The 18,669-nt window shown below is 41.3% G+C and overlaps 1 protein-coding gene across 1 annotated transcript in view; it reads right to left on the bottom strand.

The window, feature by feature from the left end:
• Nucleotides 1–82: 82 nt before the first annotated feature.
• Nucleotides 83–18,669, bottom strand: part of OGT (O-linked N-acetylglucosamine (GlcNAc) transferase) — a 35,217-nt gene continuing 16,630 nt past the window's right edge. The window contains exons 6-22 of the mRNA XM_051968441.1: nucleotides 15,107–15,186; nucleotides 13,881–14,076; nucleotides 13,254–13,394; nucleotides 12,489–12,589; nucleotides 12,113–12,266; nucleotides 11,902–12,003; nucleotides 11,586–11,765; nucleotides 11,065–11,223; nucleotides 8,025–8,114; nucleotides 7,102–7,227; nucleotides 6,579–6,749; nucleotides 6,339–6,455; nucleotides 6,080–6,247; nucleotides 4,410–4,562; nucleotides 3,439–3,691; nucleotides 3,118–3,241; nucleotides 83–2,544 (exon numbers count right to left, since the gene is read on the bottom strand). Coding sequence (XP_051824401.1) covers nucleotides 2,370–2,544; nucleotides 3,118–3,241; nucleotides 3,439–3,691; nucleotides 4,410–4,562; nucleotides 6,080–6,247; nucleotides 6,339–6,455; nucleotides 6,579–6,749; nucleotides 7,102–7,227; nucleotides 8,025–8,114; nucleotides 11,065–11,223; nucleotides 11,586–11,765; nucleotides 11,902–12,003; nucleotides 12,113–12,266; nucleotides 12,489–12,589; nucleotides 13,254–13,394; nucleotides 13,881–14,076; nucleotides 15,107–15,186 — 2,490 coding nt within the window. The 3' untranslated portion in view covers nucleotides 83–2,369. The remainder of the gene's footprint in view (nucleotides 2,545–3,117; nucleotides 3,242–3,438; nucleotides 3,692–4,409; nucleotides 4,563–6,079; nucleotides 6,248–6,338; nucleotides 6,456–6,578; nucleotides 6,750–7,101; nucleotides 7,228–8,024; nucleotides 8,115–11,064; nucleotides 11,224–11,585; nucleotides 11,766–11,901; nucleotides 12,004–12,112; nucleotides 12,267–12,488; nucleotides 12,590–13,253; nucleotides 13,395–13,880; nucleotides 14,077–15,106; nucleotides 15,187–18,669) is intronic.

Below are 18,669 nucleotides of genomic sequence, written 5' to 3' on the forward strand. Positions count from 1 at the left end.
GCCCAACAGTTACCTCAGACACAGGCACATAAAAGACATTGACTTCCGAAACTATACCCAGCTAGCATTTAGCACACAAACATTTTTTTAAGTTCAGAGGAAAATGTTTCTGTTTATTGTTTAAAGACTGCAAGACAATATTTGAATTTCTGTAGCACAATTTAAATATTTTACTGTTTTTGATAAAGCGGAATACAATAGAAAAGACAAATTAGTTTCCAGTAATATCTATGTTTCTATTCAGAATTAAGTCTTCCTCAGACCCGTTACCTGGAAACAAAACCTCTTTTGTTACATTTAAGCAAAGCTTCAACCACAGCAGATACTTTCCACACCAGGAAAAACATTCCTCCAATGCAGGAGTGATGTGCTATGTGAAATGGCTGGAGCTCACAGCCTCCAGGGCATCAGAAAGGGACAGTTTTGATTCTAATCCATTTTCGGCAATCTGTGAACTGAAAACATCATTCATGGAAATGTCCTGACATCCTTTAATGATTGGAAAAGGTGAAAAATAAATTAAGGAGTTCCCAAACTGCTAAAAGGAGCAGTTCATGCCTAAGAAATTCTGGCTTCAGAATTCTGAGGGTTCCCGTTCAGATTCTGTCAGAACCTCAAAGTGTCTGACAGTGATTTAATCAAGAATTTGTCAGCTAGGAGCCAGTCAAAGCACGAGCTGCTACAGAATAGGTGAAGCAAACCCTGGGCCTTGGCCACCATTGGTCACCTACAAGCAGCACCGCTAGCAGACAAATACTTACTTCTTACCGAGTAGCATTAAAAACAGAACAGCTAGACATGATATACACTCGTATGTTGGCTTATTTTCAACTTCAAGCCCTTTGTTGAAATTCGGGAATATTTCTATTCCTGTAGTTTCCCAGAAGACACTCCAGCACTAGCAGTGCTGAGGTCTGAAACATAATTCAAGTAGCAATGCAGTCAAGCCACTATTGAGGCAAAATCTGTACATCACATACTTGAAGGTTCGGATGGAAAGACCATTTTGTGCAATGCCTTGAAAGGTCATCTGCAGTGGCCCTGCAGAGCTTCTGGCACGACACTATTTCTGAATGAAACTGATTGAATGTATTGGAGGCAATCATGACTTATTGAATGAAATGACTGAATACTTACCTGGGCTTTCATTTCTGCTAAAAGAAATAGGAAGAACAAGGAAAATTTCAAGAAAAATCTAAACCATCAAAATGGAGCCAAAATGTTGCGCACACTATAACTTTCCGACAACAGTAAATGCTGGGAAAGGGGGGGCAAAACTTAGAAAACAAAAATGATTTATTCTGTGAAACAGTACCATGACTGTCTTTACATAATTAATAATCATTTTTTTAAAAACTGGCATTTGGCACCAGTGTGTTTAAAGTAAACACCACTTTGAGAATATGTGTGAAATCCTAAGTCTGGTTTTCTTGCCAAAGAAGCCAATTAAATGATTCTCAGGAAGGGTTGTGGTTTTTTTTGTTTGTTTGTTTTGGTTTTTTTTTTGTTTTTTTTTTTTTTGTTTTGTTTTTTTTTTGTTTTGTTTTTTTTGTTTTGTTTTGTTATTCTTTTTCCTTTTCCTTTTTTTTTTCTTTTTCTTTTTCTTTTTTTTTTTTTTCTTTTTTTTTTTTTTTTCTAACAAAAACCAAGAAGTAGTGGAAGACTGACTGGGGAGGAGAGGGAAAGGGGAAGAGGGACAAAACAAAAATACAGAACAAAAAGTCATCATCAAAACCAACAGCACAAACAGCTCCAATCAACAGGTCAGACACTACAAGGCTGACATAGACTCAAGCGGTTTATAAAACCTATAAAAAGCCTATACCAGCAAAGATGCCCTTTTAATCTGTGGCTCAAAAGCTGAAAGGTCATGGAGTAAAGAACATTTTAGCTGGAAATATTTAGCTGGAAAAGTTTAGCTGGAAACTTAATCCTGGAAGAGAACCACACACGCCAATGGGAATACCTGAAATTAAACATTTTTAAAAGCTCCAATTCCCAATATAAGAAGGAAAAAATAATTCATAGAAGACTCAATCAATCCATAGAATTGCAAGTGGCTGGGCAAATCTCTCTCCCCTACACCAAGCATTCCAATTCAATCACGTCTTCCATACCTACACAGCACCTGTGGGCACTGCTCAACTGTATGCAGATTCCTTGTGGAATAGCAGTTTCCCATCTTTACTGTCTCTCCCTATTGTGCAGGAAGTAGGCTTGCTGTGCTATTTTATTACCATTGTGTACGTCACATGGTATTGAGCAGATATGTAGAAATGTAGGTAGGGGTCTCTAGTTCCCTTTTCCTTTGCAACAGAGGCTTGAGAGGCTCATGCCTTGGGATAATTCTCCTATATGTACTGAATCTTTTATGCCGACTCTGTGGCCTCAACCGGCTTAATCATGTGGTCTGGTTTGTTCCCAGCTGCATAGTGATCCCACATTTGAAGATAAAGGCGTTCTAGTTCCATTGTGTACTGTTTGGTGTTGAAAAGAGGGCTGGATATTCTCTGCTTCCAGACTTTGCCACGGATTTTCTTCAGGCTGGGTTAAAAATAGGAAAAAAAAAGAGATACAGGAGAGAAAAAGACAGAGATGGAGAAAGAGAAAAAAAATGAGAAAAGCAAAATGGAAGAACCACAATTGGATGTCATAATAGGGTAGACTTTTTAAATCAAATTCTGAGCATCTGTTTCTTTCTCATTTCAAACAGTTCTCTTCTCTGTTCTGCCTCCTATATATAGCCTCGTGGCTGTAGACAGAGACAAAGCTTAATTCACTGACAGGACTTCTAATCCTGCCTATCCCCGACCCTTGAAACATGCTTTATTTGTTTTGCTCCTTCCCCCCAAAACTCTACGGCCAAGAGACCACGTTCTTTCTTGATTTCACCCAACTTGTGTCTTTGAAACATTTAAAGGAAGGAAAAGAAAGCCCTCTATCAATGAGCATTTGTAAGATGGCAGCCGGACAAAATCCCCAAACTTCTGTCACTTACCTTTTTCTGGAGACATGTTAAACGGATTAGATTAATGCCAATCCTTTGTAATCGTTTCCTTAAATTCTTTATTCCCTCCACTTTACAGTCTTACGTTATCTAAGAAAAAAGTTACTTACTATTCTAGATCAGTCCCCAGTTTCACAGCAATATCTTCATACTCTTGCCTATTTTTTGCAATAAGCTCAAGGCAACCGAGGCAAGTGAGCTGAGAGGCAGCAACCCGGGAAGCGAGAGTCTCTCCTGTAATGGGAAGGATAACACTTTATGTGTCTTGCAGAAAATCTACTTAAGTAGGACTTGGAAGATTAATCATCCTTGCTAAGGAGATGAACAAGCGAGACAGCAGACCATCCTAATAAATGAGATTTCTTGGTTGTCTTCGATGCTCTTCCCTAGGAGCATCCCCCGAACAAAGCCAAGCAGAGGGGGAGGCTTACCTGGCATAGTCACCATGGGGGTTCCTGCCCACAGCACGTCCATGCCAGTGGTGTGCCCGTTGCAGAGCGGGGTATCTAGGCAGACATCAGCTAGCTGACCTCGCCTCACATGCTCCTCCTTTGGAGCAACTGGAGAAAAGATGATCCGATTCTGGGGAAGGCCCATGTTCTGGGCATACTGCTGAATATTGGGTTCTCCTACAGCTGGGAAACGCAAGAGCCACAGCACACTGTTGGGAACCCGCTTCAGAATCTGCAAATCAAGAGGATAAAAGTAACCTTTCTTTTACTGTTTGTTGTTTCATCCCCAAAAGGGGCTATTTTAGGTTAGCTTCACTTTCTCCTAATAAGGGATAAAGAAAAACTAGAGGGCTAAGTAAAGGCAACCGATTTTCCCTTTCAAACACCAGGAAATTAAGTCTTTGCCCATTTCAGTGAAAAAATTCAACAACAATAAACACAATGTGCCAATTTCTTCCTAGGCCTGTAAATAGTCCTCCATTTGACTTCCTTTCTTCTCTGGCCCCCAAAAGCACTTCCTGAAGGGCTAAGAGTCTATTTTTCTCATCTAATGAGCAGCTCGGTATCAGCTCACTGTTTTTTCCTCCCACCTAATGAAACAGAACACATCTCCCTCTTCTCAGCTGTTCTATAAGCACTTGGAGAGTAATAGCAGCTTTCCCCAAAGAAGTACAGATTTCCCATGGTAAACTTCAAATTCTGCACTAGGAAACTTCTGAAACAAAGCCAAACAGACAAAGGCTTCATTTGATCAGCCTCTACTCTTTGCCTCCTACTCCCATACACAAAACACATAACCACAGTCACTTGAAAAATCGCTCAAGAGTCTCTGATATCTGAGAAAAGCAAACTAGGGCATTAACGAAGCAGCTACTCCCGGGATGAAGGGCAGCTCCCTGCAAGGGGGAAGAACGGTCTGCTGAAGGGACAAAGCAGCTGCCCATACTCACATTAGCCCACATCTGCAGGGTGGAAGGGTCGATTTTATACAGCTGGTTAAAATTACAGTACACAATGGCATCCTCTGGTAAGCCATACTGAGAACGAGTGGTAACAATAATGGTCCGGGGAACCTCTTCTCCTGTTGCAGCTTTGTTGTTTATCTGCAACAAAAAACAAACTCTTATCCACAAAAGTTTCATTTCACAAAGTGGTGCAACTTTGAAAAACAGTACAAGATTCAAAGGCTGTAATCTGGTCAATACTCAGAGAAACTTGGAAAGAGCAGAGAGCTAGACTGGGCACTGAGAGGCCTTAGGCCTCTTGGGTAACTTGGGTAAAAGTCCTGCATCTGAGCCTCCCCGCCTCCTGCCATGCTCCCCCACCCCCACTGTGAACCTGGCAAGTCACCAAAGCTCTCAGGCCTCTAAGCAATCCCTTAAGACTAAATTATAGAGCAGGTGCCAGCCTGAACAAGTGGCACCCCCTACAGTAAGGAAACCACAGGCCTAGGCCTTAACCCCCCCCCCCTCCCCACCCCACAATTCCCAGGTGAACAGTCCACAAAGGAGTCGCTCAGTGGAAAGCTGGTTAAAACTGAACAAGCCAATTACTTGCTGTCTGGGGTGGGGGCGGGGAGAACAATCTGGAAAAACAAGGTTTGCAAGGGTGAATGCTGAAAACTATGGATTTTTGAAAATAAAAAAAAAATAAAGTGAACAAGTTATCATGCTACTTCTTGACATGGTTGTGGGGAAGAAAGAGCAAAGGGGTCAAGGACTAATGGGAAAAGGTTCGCCAAGACCAAAATCCCTGTTGCTCATGTCCTTTTGCCTTAAAGAAGAAAACTGGCCACTGGCAGAAGCAGGTGCCCAGAGGACTGGGACCCAGGAGGGAAGAGACCAGACAGAAGGGAATGAATGGAACAGAGGACGCTGGGCAATGAACAATGAACATTATTTCAATGAACAAGAAAGACTGTTCCTTCATGGGGGTCCTTCCAACTGATTGCACGGCATGAGAAACCACCAATGAGCAAAAATGCCCAACTGAGCAGCACACAGTTTCCTTGCCCTCCAGGAGTCCTCCCCAGAACTAAGGGCTAAATGGTACCTATCTTATCAGTGCATGAAGGAGCAATCATGAGAGAGAAATGAAAATCAAGGCCCTCGACTCTCCACTTTGGCTACTGCTTTCAAGGTAGCCGAAGCTACCACGAGGCTTTTAAGGTCTCAACTCCTCTAAGCAACTTCCATTCTCCCTACTTTCCCCCAAATCCATCCGTCTAACCCACTCTCCAAAACGCAGCACCAAGTCCATACTCCAAAGTCCATGCCTTTTGTTTTGCCTATCTTGAAATTTCGTCTACCTAAATCCAACTTATCTTCTGAAGTCCGATTAAAGCCCCTCCCTTCCTTTAATGGAGGGGAGGCGGGGAGACAGATCTGCAGCCAAATTACCTTATGTTTCACATATCTGGTCTGGATCAGCAACCTACCTTGCACACCAGTGCCACACAAATCTCGAGTTCACAACGTGATCTCCCATTGCATCGTGACCTCACTCTTGAACGCCACTTTTGCGGCAATCTCCCGAGCAGTCAACGCCTCTACACATACGCTCCCAATAGAAGGCCTGATTTTTTAAATGAATTTATGAGCAGTCGTTTGCCAGATCTCACCTGAGTGGTCGCTAGTCCGTTGCTAATATTGAATCCGTTGATTGTTATTTGAATCTGTCCTCTGTTAATCATTTCAATCACAGCTTCCGCAATAGTATTCATGGGAATAACGGGCATACTGAGAGCTGCGTTGCTGTCTGCGTTGTCTCCTGCATCAGGGCACTTCATCTAATAATGGAGATAATGACAATGAGCTCATCAACGACTTAGCCCTTTAAGATTCACAAAGGATTACCCTAAATTATGGAGTCTCTCTCACCTTAACAATCTTGACATCGGGGAGACTATCTAGAAAGGCCTTGAGATCGATGCCATTCAGGACAATCCGGTTGTCGTAAATGTGTCCGTTGGATTTGAAATCAATGACAGCTTTTTTCTGGGGAAGGAAAAAGACGTTTTATTAAAGTAACTACCCTAGAGTAATTTTCAGCTTTACCCAAACTGAAAGAGAAGACCAGAGTCGGTTGGTATTTCCCAAACCCCTGTGTTCTCTACGAACCTTCAAGTGAGGAAACATGTTGGCATGATCACCAATAAAGAAAGTGTTGGGCATATAAGCCAATTTCTCTGAGTACTGCTCAGCAACCTCTGCTGGAGAAGTTTCCTGATCTGTGATAATATAGTCCATGAAAAGTGCACCACTAGTCCCAGGGTATCCCAGCCACATTGCCTACAAAAATCCGACCGAAACAATTATGCATTAAAAACAAGAATCTTCATTTCAAAATCCTGAAAAGTTCTCAATAATGTGAACAAACTAAATCAAGAATTCATTTCTTTAGCAAGAGGACATAGAGTAAAAAAATTAACTTTGACGGCTTCTCCCCATCCACTCCCACGGAGAACGCAATGGCCAGACTAGTGTGTTTTTGAAGTTCATGGTCCCTGGAGATGGAGATCGGTGCCTTCCAGCCAAAATAATTTGCCCATCTAACCAGTCTGGACTAAAGAGTGCAGGTGTCATGATCCTGTCTTCATGGAATCGGAATGCTTTCTAGGCGATGAGCAACATGTAATAATACCTGAATGGGAGCTGGCCGCAGAGCAAAGAGTTCATTGCGTGCACCCTTGGTATAGCCATTCATATTCACAAGGATGTGGATCCCATCCTGATGTATTCTATCTGCCGCTTTTCCATTACACGGAATCTAAGGAGGAATAAAGTGTCAAGCAGATCAGGTAGAAAACACTGTCTTTACACTCAAAGTATAAAACACAAATTCAAAGCTTCTCACGAAGGTATGTTGACATTGGAGAGCCACTAGCCAAGAAATTATTGGGAAAACTTCACATGAACCAGAATCGCAAGCCCTTCTGCTTTGATTTTCCAGTACCACAGATCTCAAACAGGAAGAGTCCTTAGAGACCGTCTAGTCCAACCCCCTTAACTTCCTCACTGCCTGTTTCTCCCATCTAACAAGGGGATATGCCAGAGTGAACAACAGACTCCAGCGAAGAGGAAAAACAAATCTTCATCCTCAGCAATTCAGTCCTTAACTTTACCATACCTTTGTCCCAACCATACTCCATGGTTTACAGCAAGAGAAAAAGTAAAAACTGGGCAGAAGAAAGGAAAACCAGGAGAGAAGATGTGGGTCCTTACATATTTCACTTGTTATTCTCCCAAGACATCTATTCCATTCCACTAGAGTTTTATATATATATATATAAATCTTGCTCTAGGGCAGTTACTTTAATAAAACCTCCTTTTCATCCCCAGGAAAAAAAGCAGTCATTGATATATACCTCTTTTTTTAATTCTCTAGATATCGGTAGACAGCCACCTTGCCCCCCACCATTATCGAGAATTAAGGTGAGCGAGAAACTCACAGATCAAAAGCTAATTCCTATATGTCCTTTTTATTCGTACGTGATACCACGTGCAGACATACAAACTGTCTACTCATTCCACCGAAACTTCGTCAGACTACTGGAGAAGACTTACCTGAGAAAGGTCGATGAAATGGTTTGCTTCTGCCATCACTTTCACACGAAAGTTTGTGCCATCATCTGGGCTGAGGGCATAACAGAACACCTGGAAATCAAGCACACCACGTCAGCCATGCCCTAAAAAGGCAGACACAACTGAGACTCATGTTGCTTCCAACACATTTAGTTCAACTGTTTCAGTCACGTCCAACTGTTTGTGACCCCATTTGGGGTGTTCTTGTCAAAGATATTGGAATGATTTGTCATTTCTTTCTCCAACTCATTTTAGAAATGAGGGATCTGAGGTAAACAGAGTTAAATGAGTTCGCCAGGGTCACTTAGCTAGTAAGTTTGAGAATGGATTTGAACTCAAATCTTCCTGACTATGTACTGTGCCAACTAGCTGGTATACATGGTTCCTGAAAGGGGATGTAGGCAATGGCTCTGGGTTCCACTCCCAAAATGCATCAGCAGACCCCATTGAGGACTTAAGCCAATCCAACAGAACCAGAATCTCACAGTTGGAAGGAGCAATGTACATAAATGAGGATCAGGCCCAGCAAACTTTCTTCTAAAACCTCACACATGTTTGATAGAAGGCAAGGAAAAATGCCGCTGCCTGCCCTCCCAGGATAGGCCATTTCACCTATGGGACGGCTCTAATTAGAATGAAGTGTTTCCATGACAAGCAGTCCACGTTTGCCTCTCTGCAACTTCAAGCTGCTCAGGCCCTTTGGCTGCTCCTTATAACACCAGGATCCCGACTCTCCTATTCTGAATCTACTACAGCCTCTGTTCTGCCTTCAATTGCAGTATCAAGAATTGCACATCATATTCCTTAGGTGTTCTGAGCAGGAGAGAGATGGGTAGGGCAGGTCAGTAAGAGGCATTCCTAACCTCCCCGGCCTCCACGAAAACCCAATTCAAATCCCACTTTCCCATCCCTGTTAATTTCAGTGCCTTCCCAGTTAGTGATATCCTGTTTCCCCTGTCTATAATTTGCTTCATACATGTTTGCATGTTGCCTCTTCCCTAATGGAGGAGCCCCTGGAGAACAAGGATTGTCTTTTGCCTCCTTTTGTTGAAGTTGGGAAGAGGTCATAACCATGTCTCAAAAGAATTTGCAGGCTTATTCTCCAATTGATAAATAGTCAAAGGATATGAACAGACAATTCTCAGATGAAGAAATTGAAACTATTTCTGCCATATGAAAATATGCTCCAAATCATTATTAATCAGAGAAATGCAAATGAAGACAACTCTGAGATACCACTACACACCTGTCAGATTGGCTAGAGTGACAGGGAAAGAATGTGGAATGTTGGAGGGGATGTGGGGAAACAGGGACACTGATACATTGTTGGTGGAATTGTGAATACATCCAACAATTCTGGAAAGCGATTTGGAACTATGGTCAAAAAGTTATCAAACTGTGCATACCCTTTGATCCAGCAGTGTTTCTACTGGGCTTATACCCCAAAGAGATCTTAGAGAAGGGAAAGGGACCTGTATGTGCCAAAATGTTTATGGCGGCCCTATTTGTAGTGGCTAGAAGATGGAAAATGAATGGATGCCCATCAATTGAGAATGGTTGGCTAAATTGTGGTATATGAATGTTATGGACTATTATTGTTCTGTAAGAAATGACCAGCGGGATGAATACAGAGAGGCCTGGAGAGACTTACATGAACTGATGCTGAATGAAATGAGCAGAACCAGGAGATCATTATATACCTCAACAATGATACTGTATGAGGATGTATTCTGATGGAAGTGGATTTCTTTGACAAAGAGAAGATCTAACTCAGTCCAACTGATGGACAGAAACAGCTACACCCAAAGAACACTGGGAAATGAATATAAACTGCTTGCATTTTTGTTTTTCTTCCCGGGTTATTTTTACCTTCTGAATCCAATTCTTCCTGTGCAACAAGAGAACTGTTGAGTTCTGCACACATACATTATATCTAGGATATACTGTGACATATTTAACTTGCATAGGACTGCTTGCCATCTAGGGGAGGGGGTGAAGGGAGGGAGGGGGAAATGTCGGAACAGAAGTGAGTGCAAGGGATAATGTTGTAAAAAAATTACCCAGGCATGGGCTCTGTCAATAAAAAGTTATAATAAAAAAATAATAATAATATTGGAGGAAAAAAAAAGAATTTACAGGCTTGAACCCATCTCCTAGTCAAGGGGCAAAGATTCATTGCAATAGAAATTGTACCACCATTACATGTGGACAGAACTATAAGGGAATTCAAAAGCAAGGAGACACAACTATCCAGCTTTTTAGCATTGATATGCTAAAATATTCATTGCAATAGAAATTGTACCACCATTACATGTGGACAGAACTATAAGGGAATTCAAAAGCAAGGAGACACAACTATCCAGCTTTTTAGCATTGATATGCTAATTCTATGACTCATAGGTGGGAAGGAGCTTCTCATGGACCAGATTATCAGACTATTTTCTCAAGAGTTGGATCTGTGGGAGTTTCCTGAGGCCAGAAGCTATCTGACTAAGGAGTGGTCAGAATCAGACAGATTGGGTGTGGGAGTTTCCTGAGGCAGAAAATCTTGAATCACAGAACAAAAGTCCCCCAAGAACCCTGAGCAAGAATTTAGAACCCAAAACATTCTTGAATTTTTACCCCCTCTTTTCTCTGCTAAGAAATCCCTCATGAGTCCCAGGACTCATGAAGAACAAGAAACCAAAGAGATGCAAATTGCTCGGTTATCTGAGCAAACCCGAAATCCTCACTCAGCTGAGGTACATTTTCACTTCTGGCATTTGCAGTACTGCCCGTAAATTGTTCAAAGTACACCCAGGTCCGTGTTTTAGATGACTAAATTATCCCTAAAAAAAGAAGCTGAGGCCAGAATTCAAGCAACTTGCTTTCCCATCACACAGAGTAACTCGAACCCAGGTCAATGACCTGTCTAAATGGATCCCGGTACCTGACACACTCTCTGTCACTAATTACCCATCTGTGGCTGGCACCTGGGAAGCACTTGGTGCCTGAGACCTACCTACTTGAGCACAATGCTTACCTCAAATTTATCGGAGTTATGCATCCCGGGAATAGATTGCATGAGATGGGAAGTCGGATGATTTCCAAAGTCAGAACTCACATATCCTACACGAAGTCGACCCTCACTGACTTTCAAATCTTTTGGATGTTCATACGGTGGCTTGTGAAGGACATTTATCTAAGAAAGGAATCCAGTGCACACTGGTCAAATCTAAAGAATCCATACTTCATATATCAAAGTAAAAATTCAACGCCAAGTGTTAGGGGCTGAAAAAACTGGTTTTAAGCCTAATGCCAGTTCAGGGCAACCCTGAAACATTAAATCTGTGCGGTGCACCTTATGCTCTTAATTTGTTCACAGAAGCAATGGAGCAGCTTGAAACTACGATGAAAGGATACTAAGCCTTTAAAGTTACTATTCAAAAACCACTTTCAGCATCCTAAGCAAGCCAGAGTACTGACACCCAAAGAGGGCTACCACCATAAAAGAACAGGTAAGTGAACAGGAACAAGCCAAGTTGAGATCTAATCAGGCCCCACCTTATCCAAGCAGAGGTTTCCATGTCTCTCAGCAATAGCCTTCCTAAATCCATGAGAAAGAGGATATAGCATGCTGTGATGAGGATGCACAGAAGGTAACCTGTTCTTCTCCAGCTGATCAGCTACAATGCTAACTAATTTCTTCATCCGTTCATCATAGTCAGTCCAATCACAAACAATCTAAGAGGTTTAAAAAAAAAAAAAAAAAAAAAAAGCTGATTCAACCTTAAACAGAGGACTTCACTTTTGATGTGCCTTATCCAGAAGGGACTCATCAGGAGAGTTTCAACTCAGCTGATCGTAGTACACCCCTTACCTGCAGGCAATGGGCCAAGTTACAGTAAGCATCAGGAAAGTCGGGCTTTAGTTTCAGAGCAGTTCGGTAAGAAGCGATCGCTTCTGGAATGTTACCTGAATCCTAAGAACAGAAAGAAAAAAACCACGAGAGCTCCAAAAAAATGAACCAAGAAAGAAAAAAGGAAACTGAAAAAGGGAGAGCAAAAGCAATCAACAAGACTAAGTGTTACCTTGTGAATGGAAGCCAAATTGCTGTGTGCATCTGCAAAAGCTGGGTTAATCTGGATGGCTCGGGTGTAACACTGCAAGGCCCCCTGAACGTCCTGCATCTCCTTCAAAGTGTTTCCCATGTTGGAATAAGCATCGGCAAAGGTAGGGCTGATCCTGAGTTAGAGAATCAAAATCATGCTTTTTTCTTTTCAAAGAACTGAAAATCTTTAATCTCTTCAAATGTTCGATGTACTCTGTCCTCCTGCTAGAAGCCACTTGAGCATTCTGTGCTGTCCCAAAACCCACGGACATATGGTCAGTTTGCAGACTGAAATGGTTCCCATGCTTTATGCTTCTCCGTGGCTCTTACCAGAATTCTAGGCTCTAAGTCCTTACCTAATCGCTTCCTTATAATGCATCAGGGCTTCCTGCAATTTTCCCTGTTGTTGTAATACACTGGCTAAATTTGAATGGGCAGCAGCAAATTCAGGGAACACCTAGAAAAAGTCATCACAAATATCTGAAATTGAGTTTGTTGAACTCACCATTTTTACTAATCACCACCCACCTCCTCCGAGGATTCACTTCCTCTTTTTTGGCCACATCGATCCCCCACTGCCATTGTTGCTACCCGGGCACAGATTACTCATTTGATACCATCTGCCGAATTCCATTCTTACTCAGTTCTCTCAGTACATCCTGTCCTTCCGCTAAAATGGACTCCGAGGATGAAATCCTTGTTCTTTTCCACATAGGAGTCAATACGGGGGTCATACAGCAGGAAGAGTTAAATATAAAATATCTTCTCCAAACTATCTACTCTCATGGGAGTGGCAACTGGGAGGCACCGCAGTGAGCAGTCGAGAAGAGCCACATGTAGATCTGACCTCAAGAGCCTTACTTAGCTGTGTGACCCTCAGCAAGTTCACTTCAATTTCTTCTTCTGCAAAATTGAACCCAATGCTAACCTTAATCCCCAAAAGGAGAACATTTTGAACACCTACCTCCTCAGGTTGTTATGAGGATAAAATGAGATAATTGCAAAGTGTTTTGCAAACCTTAAAGCATCCTATCAGTGCTAGCTAGCTCCGATTACTAAACTATACTCAAGCTGCCGAGCTCCATTATCACACACAACAGAACCCAGCCCCGTCAACATACTTCAAGCGCTTTACGATACAGGCGGACTGCTTCTTCAATGTTCCCCTGTTCTCGTTTAATGTTGGCCAAGTTATTTAGAGAGTCTGCATGGGTGGGACAAAGCCGGAGAGCTGTATTATAACAATCCTCTGCCTCAGCAACCTAGAAAATGAAACCGAGATTATTTAGAAGCCACTGAATCTCAGACTTGCTGTCATCCTGATCTACCTTTAAGCCCAATGGCTGGAAAATCAGTTTCTTTCCCAAAGTTCCCAAATGGTAACATCATTACCATCATTCTACCCATCCCTTCATTGCACCATGTGAAAACTTCCCAGGAAAAAAAAATTAGCAAATAGGAATTGTTATATAAGTACAGAGTATTCCCTAGTCTACACTAAGAGGATGTTTGAAACTTCATTTTCTCCTACTAAAATACAAATTTAATTTTGTTTTCCACCATTACCTCCCAGTCACTACTAATGAAAAACACATGCAGCTTTTTTTTGACCTTACCAGCTTAGAAAAAAACAAAGAGAGGAGAAAGAGAAGAGAAAGAAAGAAGAGAAGGAAAGAAGGAAGAGAACAAGAAGGAAAGAAAGAAAGGGAAGGAAGCAAAGAAGGAAAGAAAAAGAAAATCCTCCTTACACTGCCCTTCTCTTTCAAAGCATTGGCTAGGTTGCAGTAAGCATCTGGAAAATGAGGTTGTAGCTCAATAGCACGCCTGTAGGTGTCTATTGCAAGGTCTATGAGGCCTTGTTCATAGTATACACACGCCAAGTTGCCATGCACCACTGCATGATTAGGACTCAGGCTCAGGGCTCGAAGGTAAGCTGCTACAGCTCTGTAAACACAAAAGCACATTTATATCATCCAATACATGAAAAACATGTTTAATGTCATTTTAATTACATGATACACTGGGTAAAAAAGATTTTGGCCCCAGAAGAAAGGTATTTTTTTCCCACACTGTCTATAGAAGATTTAGTCCTTTCTTACTGACAGGTACAAGTTAAAAGGTGGAGGGTGTATCTGTACACATGCCCTTGTCAGGCTGGTCACGGCTTGGGTAGAGGGGCTCACTGAACACAAATCTCATCCAAGTTCTTTCTCTGCTAGAGATCCTCCCTATTGCCCTGCAAGACAAAGTGATTGAGGGCCAGGGCAACTTCATTTCAACCAACCCCGGTCAACCTCTTTTCTAGATCAAGCCCTACTAAAAAATATTTCAAAGTCTAAAACGACCTCCAAAATGAAGAAAGGTCTGTTCTAAACTAGGGAACACACTTATCTATACCGATTCAAAAAGAAAAGGCAATTCTTTCACAGCAACACGTGGCCCCTGAAAAACATCAGTAAAAAAAGGAAAGAAGATCTCATGCCATACAAAAGACAACATGGTACGTCGCTCCTGGATTCCATCACACTAAGATTTAAAGTACTCACATGTCAGAATTGCCTTAAAAAAGAATTTCCCTTCCTCTTTCTTACACTTTTCTGCTTTTCTATCTTTTTGGTGTCAAGCTCCAAAACCTCAGCACTCCTAGGCCACTCAAGGTCTACACTACTAAGCTTCCAACCTTCTTTTGGAGAGTGAGAACTAGGTTTGGGTTATTACTCTCCTACCCTCTGCAGCCTCCTCCATTATGTAACCTTTAAGTACTAGCACAAAGTCCTAACGCTACAAAGAAGGATCTACAAGGGCCAACAAGAGAGAAATGAAATAATTCAAATGCCCCTGGAAAAAACAAGAAAAAATATTACACATGAACTTGTGTAAGTATTGTGAAGCAGTCTCGGGAAGTAAGGTGAAGGGAGTCTAAAGGAAATAAGGATATTTCCATAATCATTGTTTCTAATAAATATTTCCTCACCTGTCAAATATACGTGCCTCCTTTAGGACATTTCCCAAATTGATGTAGGCATCAAGAAAATTGGGATCAAGGGTCACGGCCTAAAAATAAGAGAGAGAATTAAATAATGTTGTACATTACCCCATTTTGTAAGAAATAGGTAAAATGTGTTTGCAAGAATTTCTCAAAGGCTACTTTCTGGGTACAAGTAAACATAAAGCCTCCAATTATGCATGAAAATGTATAAAATAATTTATGATATATATATTCTGGTATTTTTAACTATTCAATGAATGAGTTAAAATCAAAAAGAAAATAAACCATATGGTCTACAGTTTTCATTTTAATGAGGAAACCAAGGTCCCAAGAAAGAAAACTTTTTTTCTCCTTTAATTCATTTCTTATGATAAGGGATGCAACTATGTTCCAAATCACTAATGTTGGAACAAAATTCTTCTCTCAAACAATTTTCTCGAGAAAGATGAATTACAGTAGGGAATGGTACATTTTGTCAGATGCAGTACCACAAGATTCCACTTAACTTTTTTCATGATAAAAGGGGGGGTAGGGAGTGGGGAAAAGCAAGTACAGCATGAGAAAAGGAATATCTTTAAAAACATTCAATAGGAACAGAAAAGCTAAACTGCAGGGAAGCAAAAGCTTGACAACAAACAGTAAAGGCAAAAAAAAAAAAAAAAGAGAGAGACTGCTTTTAAAGCTACATAGGGTGAAAATGGAGACAGGGATTACAATGGGTATCAGAGAGAAGGTAGAAGTGCTTTAAACAACAACAAAAAAAAAGGGGGTGGGTGAGAGGAGATGACTAAAATCACAGGCCAACTTCTGGAAAAATAAGCAAATTATTAAAGGAATAGTCTGTAAGGATTCAACCTAACATTTCCTCCTTTGGATTACTAGCTCGATATATCAGGAGAACAACACAGACAGAGATTAAATATTAATAAAACCCTTCAGACAATTCTTGCAGACAAGACAAAGGGACATAGGCTAAATCATAGTGTACCTAAGCAAACTATGTTTGCCGACCACACCAATCTTGATAAAGTTTTTAATCTATCTTTAATAGAGTGCCTCACACATTTACCCTTGACCCTCAACCCAGTTCCAGAGGGAGAGGATCCAAGTTCAAATACACCCTGATAGTGTCTGAGCTCATGCCATTCACTGTTCGCTACTGAGCACCTTTCTCTAGGGTGCCCTTTCCTCAGAGAACAGATGATGAAGCCAACTACTAGCCACTTCCTGATAAAGAGGTGAGGAACTCCAAATGGAAACAAACACCTATTTTAATGCACAATGTATTGCTTGACTCTGTATAATTGTTAAGAAATGTTTTTTTTATAATTTGTCTCAATTTGGGGGGTGGGAATGAGGAGCTACGGATGGGGAGAGAAAGGTAAGAGAAAGAAAATAAGGGTCATTGAAGCACTGCTCCAAACAGATGGCCAGGAAAGGCTCCACGGACAAACAAGACTGCTTTAAATTTAACATGCTGAACTCATCATAGATCTAAAAAATCCCAAACAAGCTGTACGTAAGAGATATGTACTTCCATGTGCCACCTTCTTTCTCTTCTATAGTGTAAATGAGTGTTCATTTTATGTTTAAGTACAGAATTTTTTAAAACAGGAAAAAAATAACAAAGAAGGGTTTGAGGGATCATACTAACTAGAAGGCCTCTGAGGACCTGAATCTTCAAGCTTTTAATCTAGGGTCTTACTTTGGTCACATTTTTATCAAATGATTGACTTCAAGACTCTTAACCTGTCAAGTTGTGTAGGCTATGATCAGGGCCTAAAAACATGTTAGATCTAGAAACAGAAACTGAAATGATAAGACATGGACCAGTTCTTTGGGAGTGTCAGTATGACATGGTAGCCATAAAAGCTAATGTATTCTCTGACATGAACAGAAGTAGTTTTGAGAATCTCTCTGGGAACCATTTTAAGAAGCACCCCCCCCCCCCCCGAGACTGTACACACACACAGAGGCAACCAATCAGCCAAAGGGCTGGGTGTTGACCTGAAGAGGAAAAAAAAAAGACCTTGGGGGCACAGGAGAACTGTCTTTGCTTACTTAGGAGGTCATCAAGTACAAGATTAAGATGAGATTTGTTTTGCTTGGTCAGAGAGGCAAAAATAAGAGAAGCAAAGAAAAACTTTCTTAACAAATCATAACCAACCAAAAAGTACAGTGGGCTAAGATCACGGTAGCTAAAAGACCCTCTAAGAGATTAAAAACAGGAAGGAATTCCATTCAGGTTGGTCCCATCACAATTAAACACGTATGTCTTAAGCACTTCTTAACTACTATATATAGACACTTGGGACATGTGACTTCGGAAGTCTGAAGAGACTTAAGAATCTATGAATTAACAATCCCAAAGAGATCAGTCCTTCCGAAGACCTTCCGGGAGGGCACCAACCACTGACTTCTCAATAACTCTACCAATCAAATGTTGATTTGACACAGAGGTATATAAGACTCAGAGTAATTCCAAAACTCCCTAGAAGAGCCTATTAAGGCTTATATTTAGTTAGGAAAATTGTAACCATTTTAAACAGCCACTACCAAAGTTACTCTATTATTCCTGTGTTCTAGAATTGGGAAGATCTGTTACAGTTTAAAAACAATAATAATAATAATAACATTTGAAGTTACTGTATTACTCCTCACGATGTTTTAAATGAAGTTAGTATTCAGAGATGGGGAAATATAAAGTCTGATGTGTGGAGGAGAGAGACTTATGTGGTCATGGAGGAGAGAACAATTGTAAAAAGTTACAAAGCAGCGTATTTTTGCTGATATGGATTTCCCCCTCATTGGAGCTCTTTCCAGTAGAGATTAGCTGACAGCTTGGCAGACATCCTATAGTAAGTAAATACTATAGTATTATATATAGCATAGAAGGGGAGCTTCTTCAGTCATGGCCGAAGGCCACCGGGGTCCCTTCCAGTTCACTCTGAGCAACTGTTGGTTTAAAAGAAACTATCCTAACAAACTTCATACTTCAACTCAGCAAGTTTGCTTTGAGGACATCTAACACAGCCCAATTTCAAGGGACATGGGAAAGCAGTCCCCACAAGGAGTCACTGCCAAAGCTCAGGCAAAAAGCCAAGTTAGGATTTAGAGGGGAGGGGGAGAAGGAAAACACATCTGTGGAGGTACTTCCCTAGGCCTGTGCACACTTGAACAAGTTGAGTCTGAAACTCTCTCATCTTTCCAGCCCCGGAGGGAAGCCAAAGCTTGGGATCATTTATTTTCATGTCTTCAGGAGAGAGCTGGAAAAATCAGAGAATCAGATTCCAATCTCACTGTGATACCTCCCTCGCTGTGTGACCTCACTGGGCCCATCTCCTCACCTCTAAGAGAAGAACATTAAACTACATGCCCTCTTTAATCTCTTCAAGCTCAGCATATACAAGGTGGTCTTTGGGGAATGGCCTATAGGTCTGGAGTGTGGCACATGCCCAGGTGTCTGACTCAGCCATTTGATTGGTTTTTAAAGAGGGGAAAGAGAAGACTGTGACCCAATTTTTTCAACCTGATATAGAAGCTAAAAA

The sequence above is a fragment of the Antechinus flavipes genome, chromosome X (assembly GCF_016432865.1).
Source record: "Antechinus flavipes isolate AdamAnt ecotype Samford, QLD, Australia chromosome X, AdamAnt_v2, whole genome shotgun sequence".
NCBI classification, from domain to species: Eukaryota; Metazoa; Chordata; class Mammalia; order Dasyuromorphia; family Dasyuridae; genus Antechinus; species Antechinus flavipes.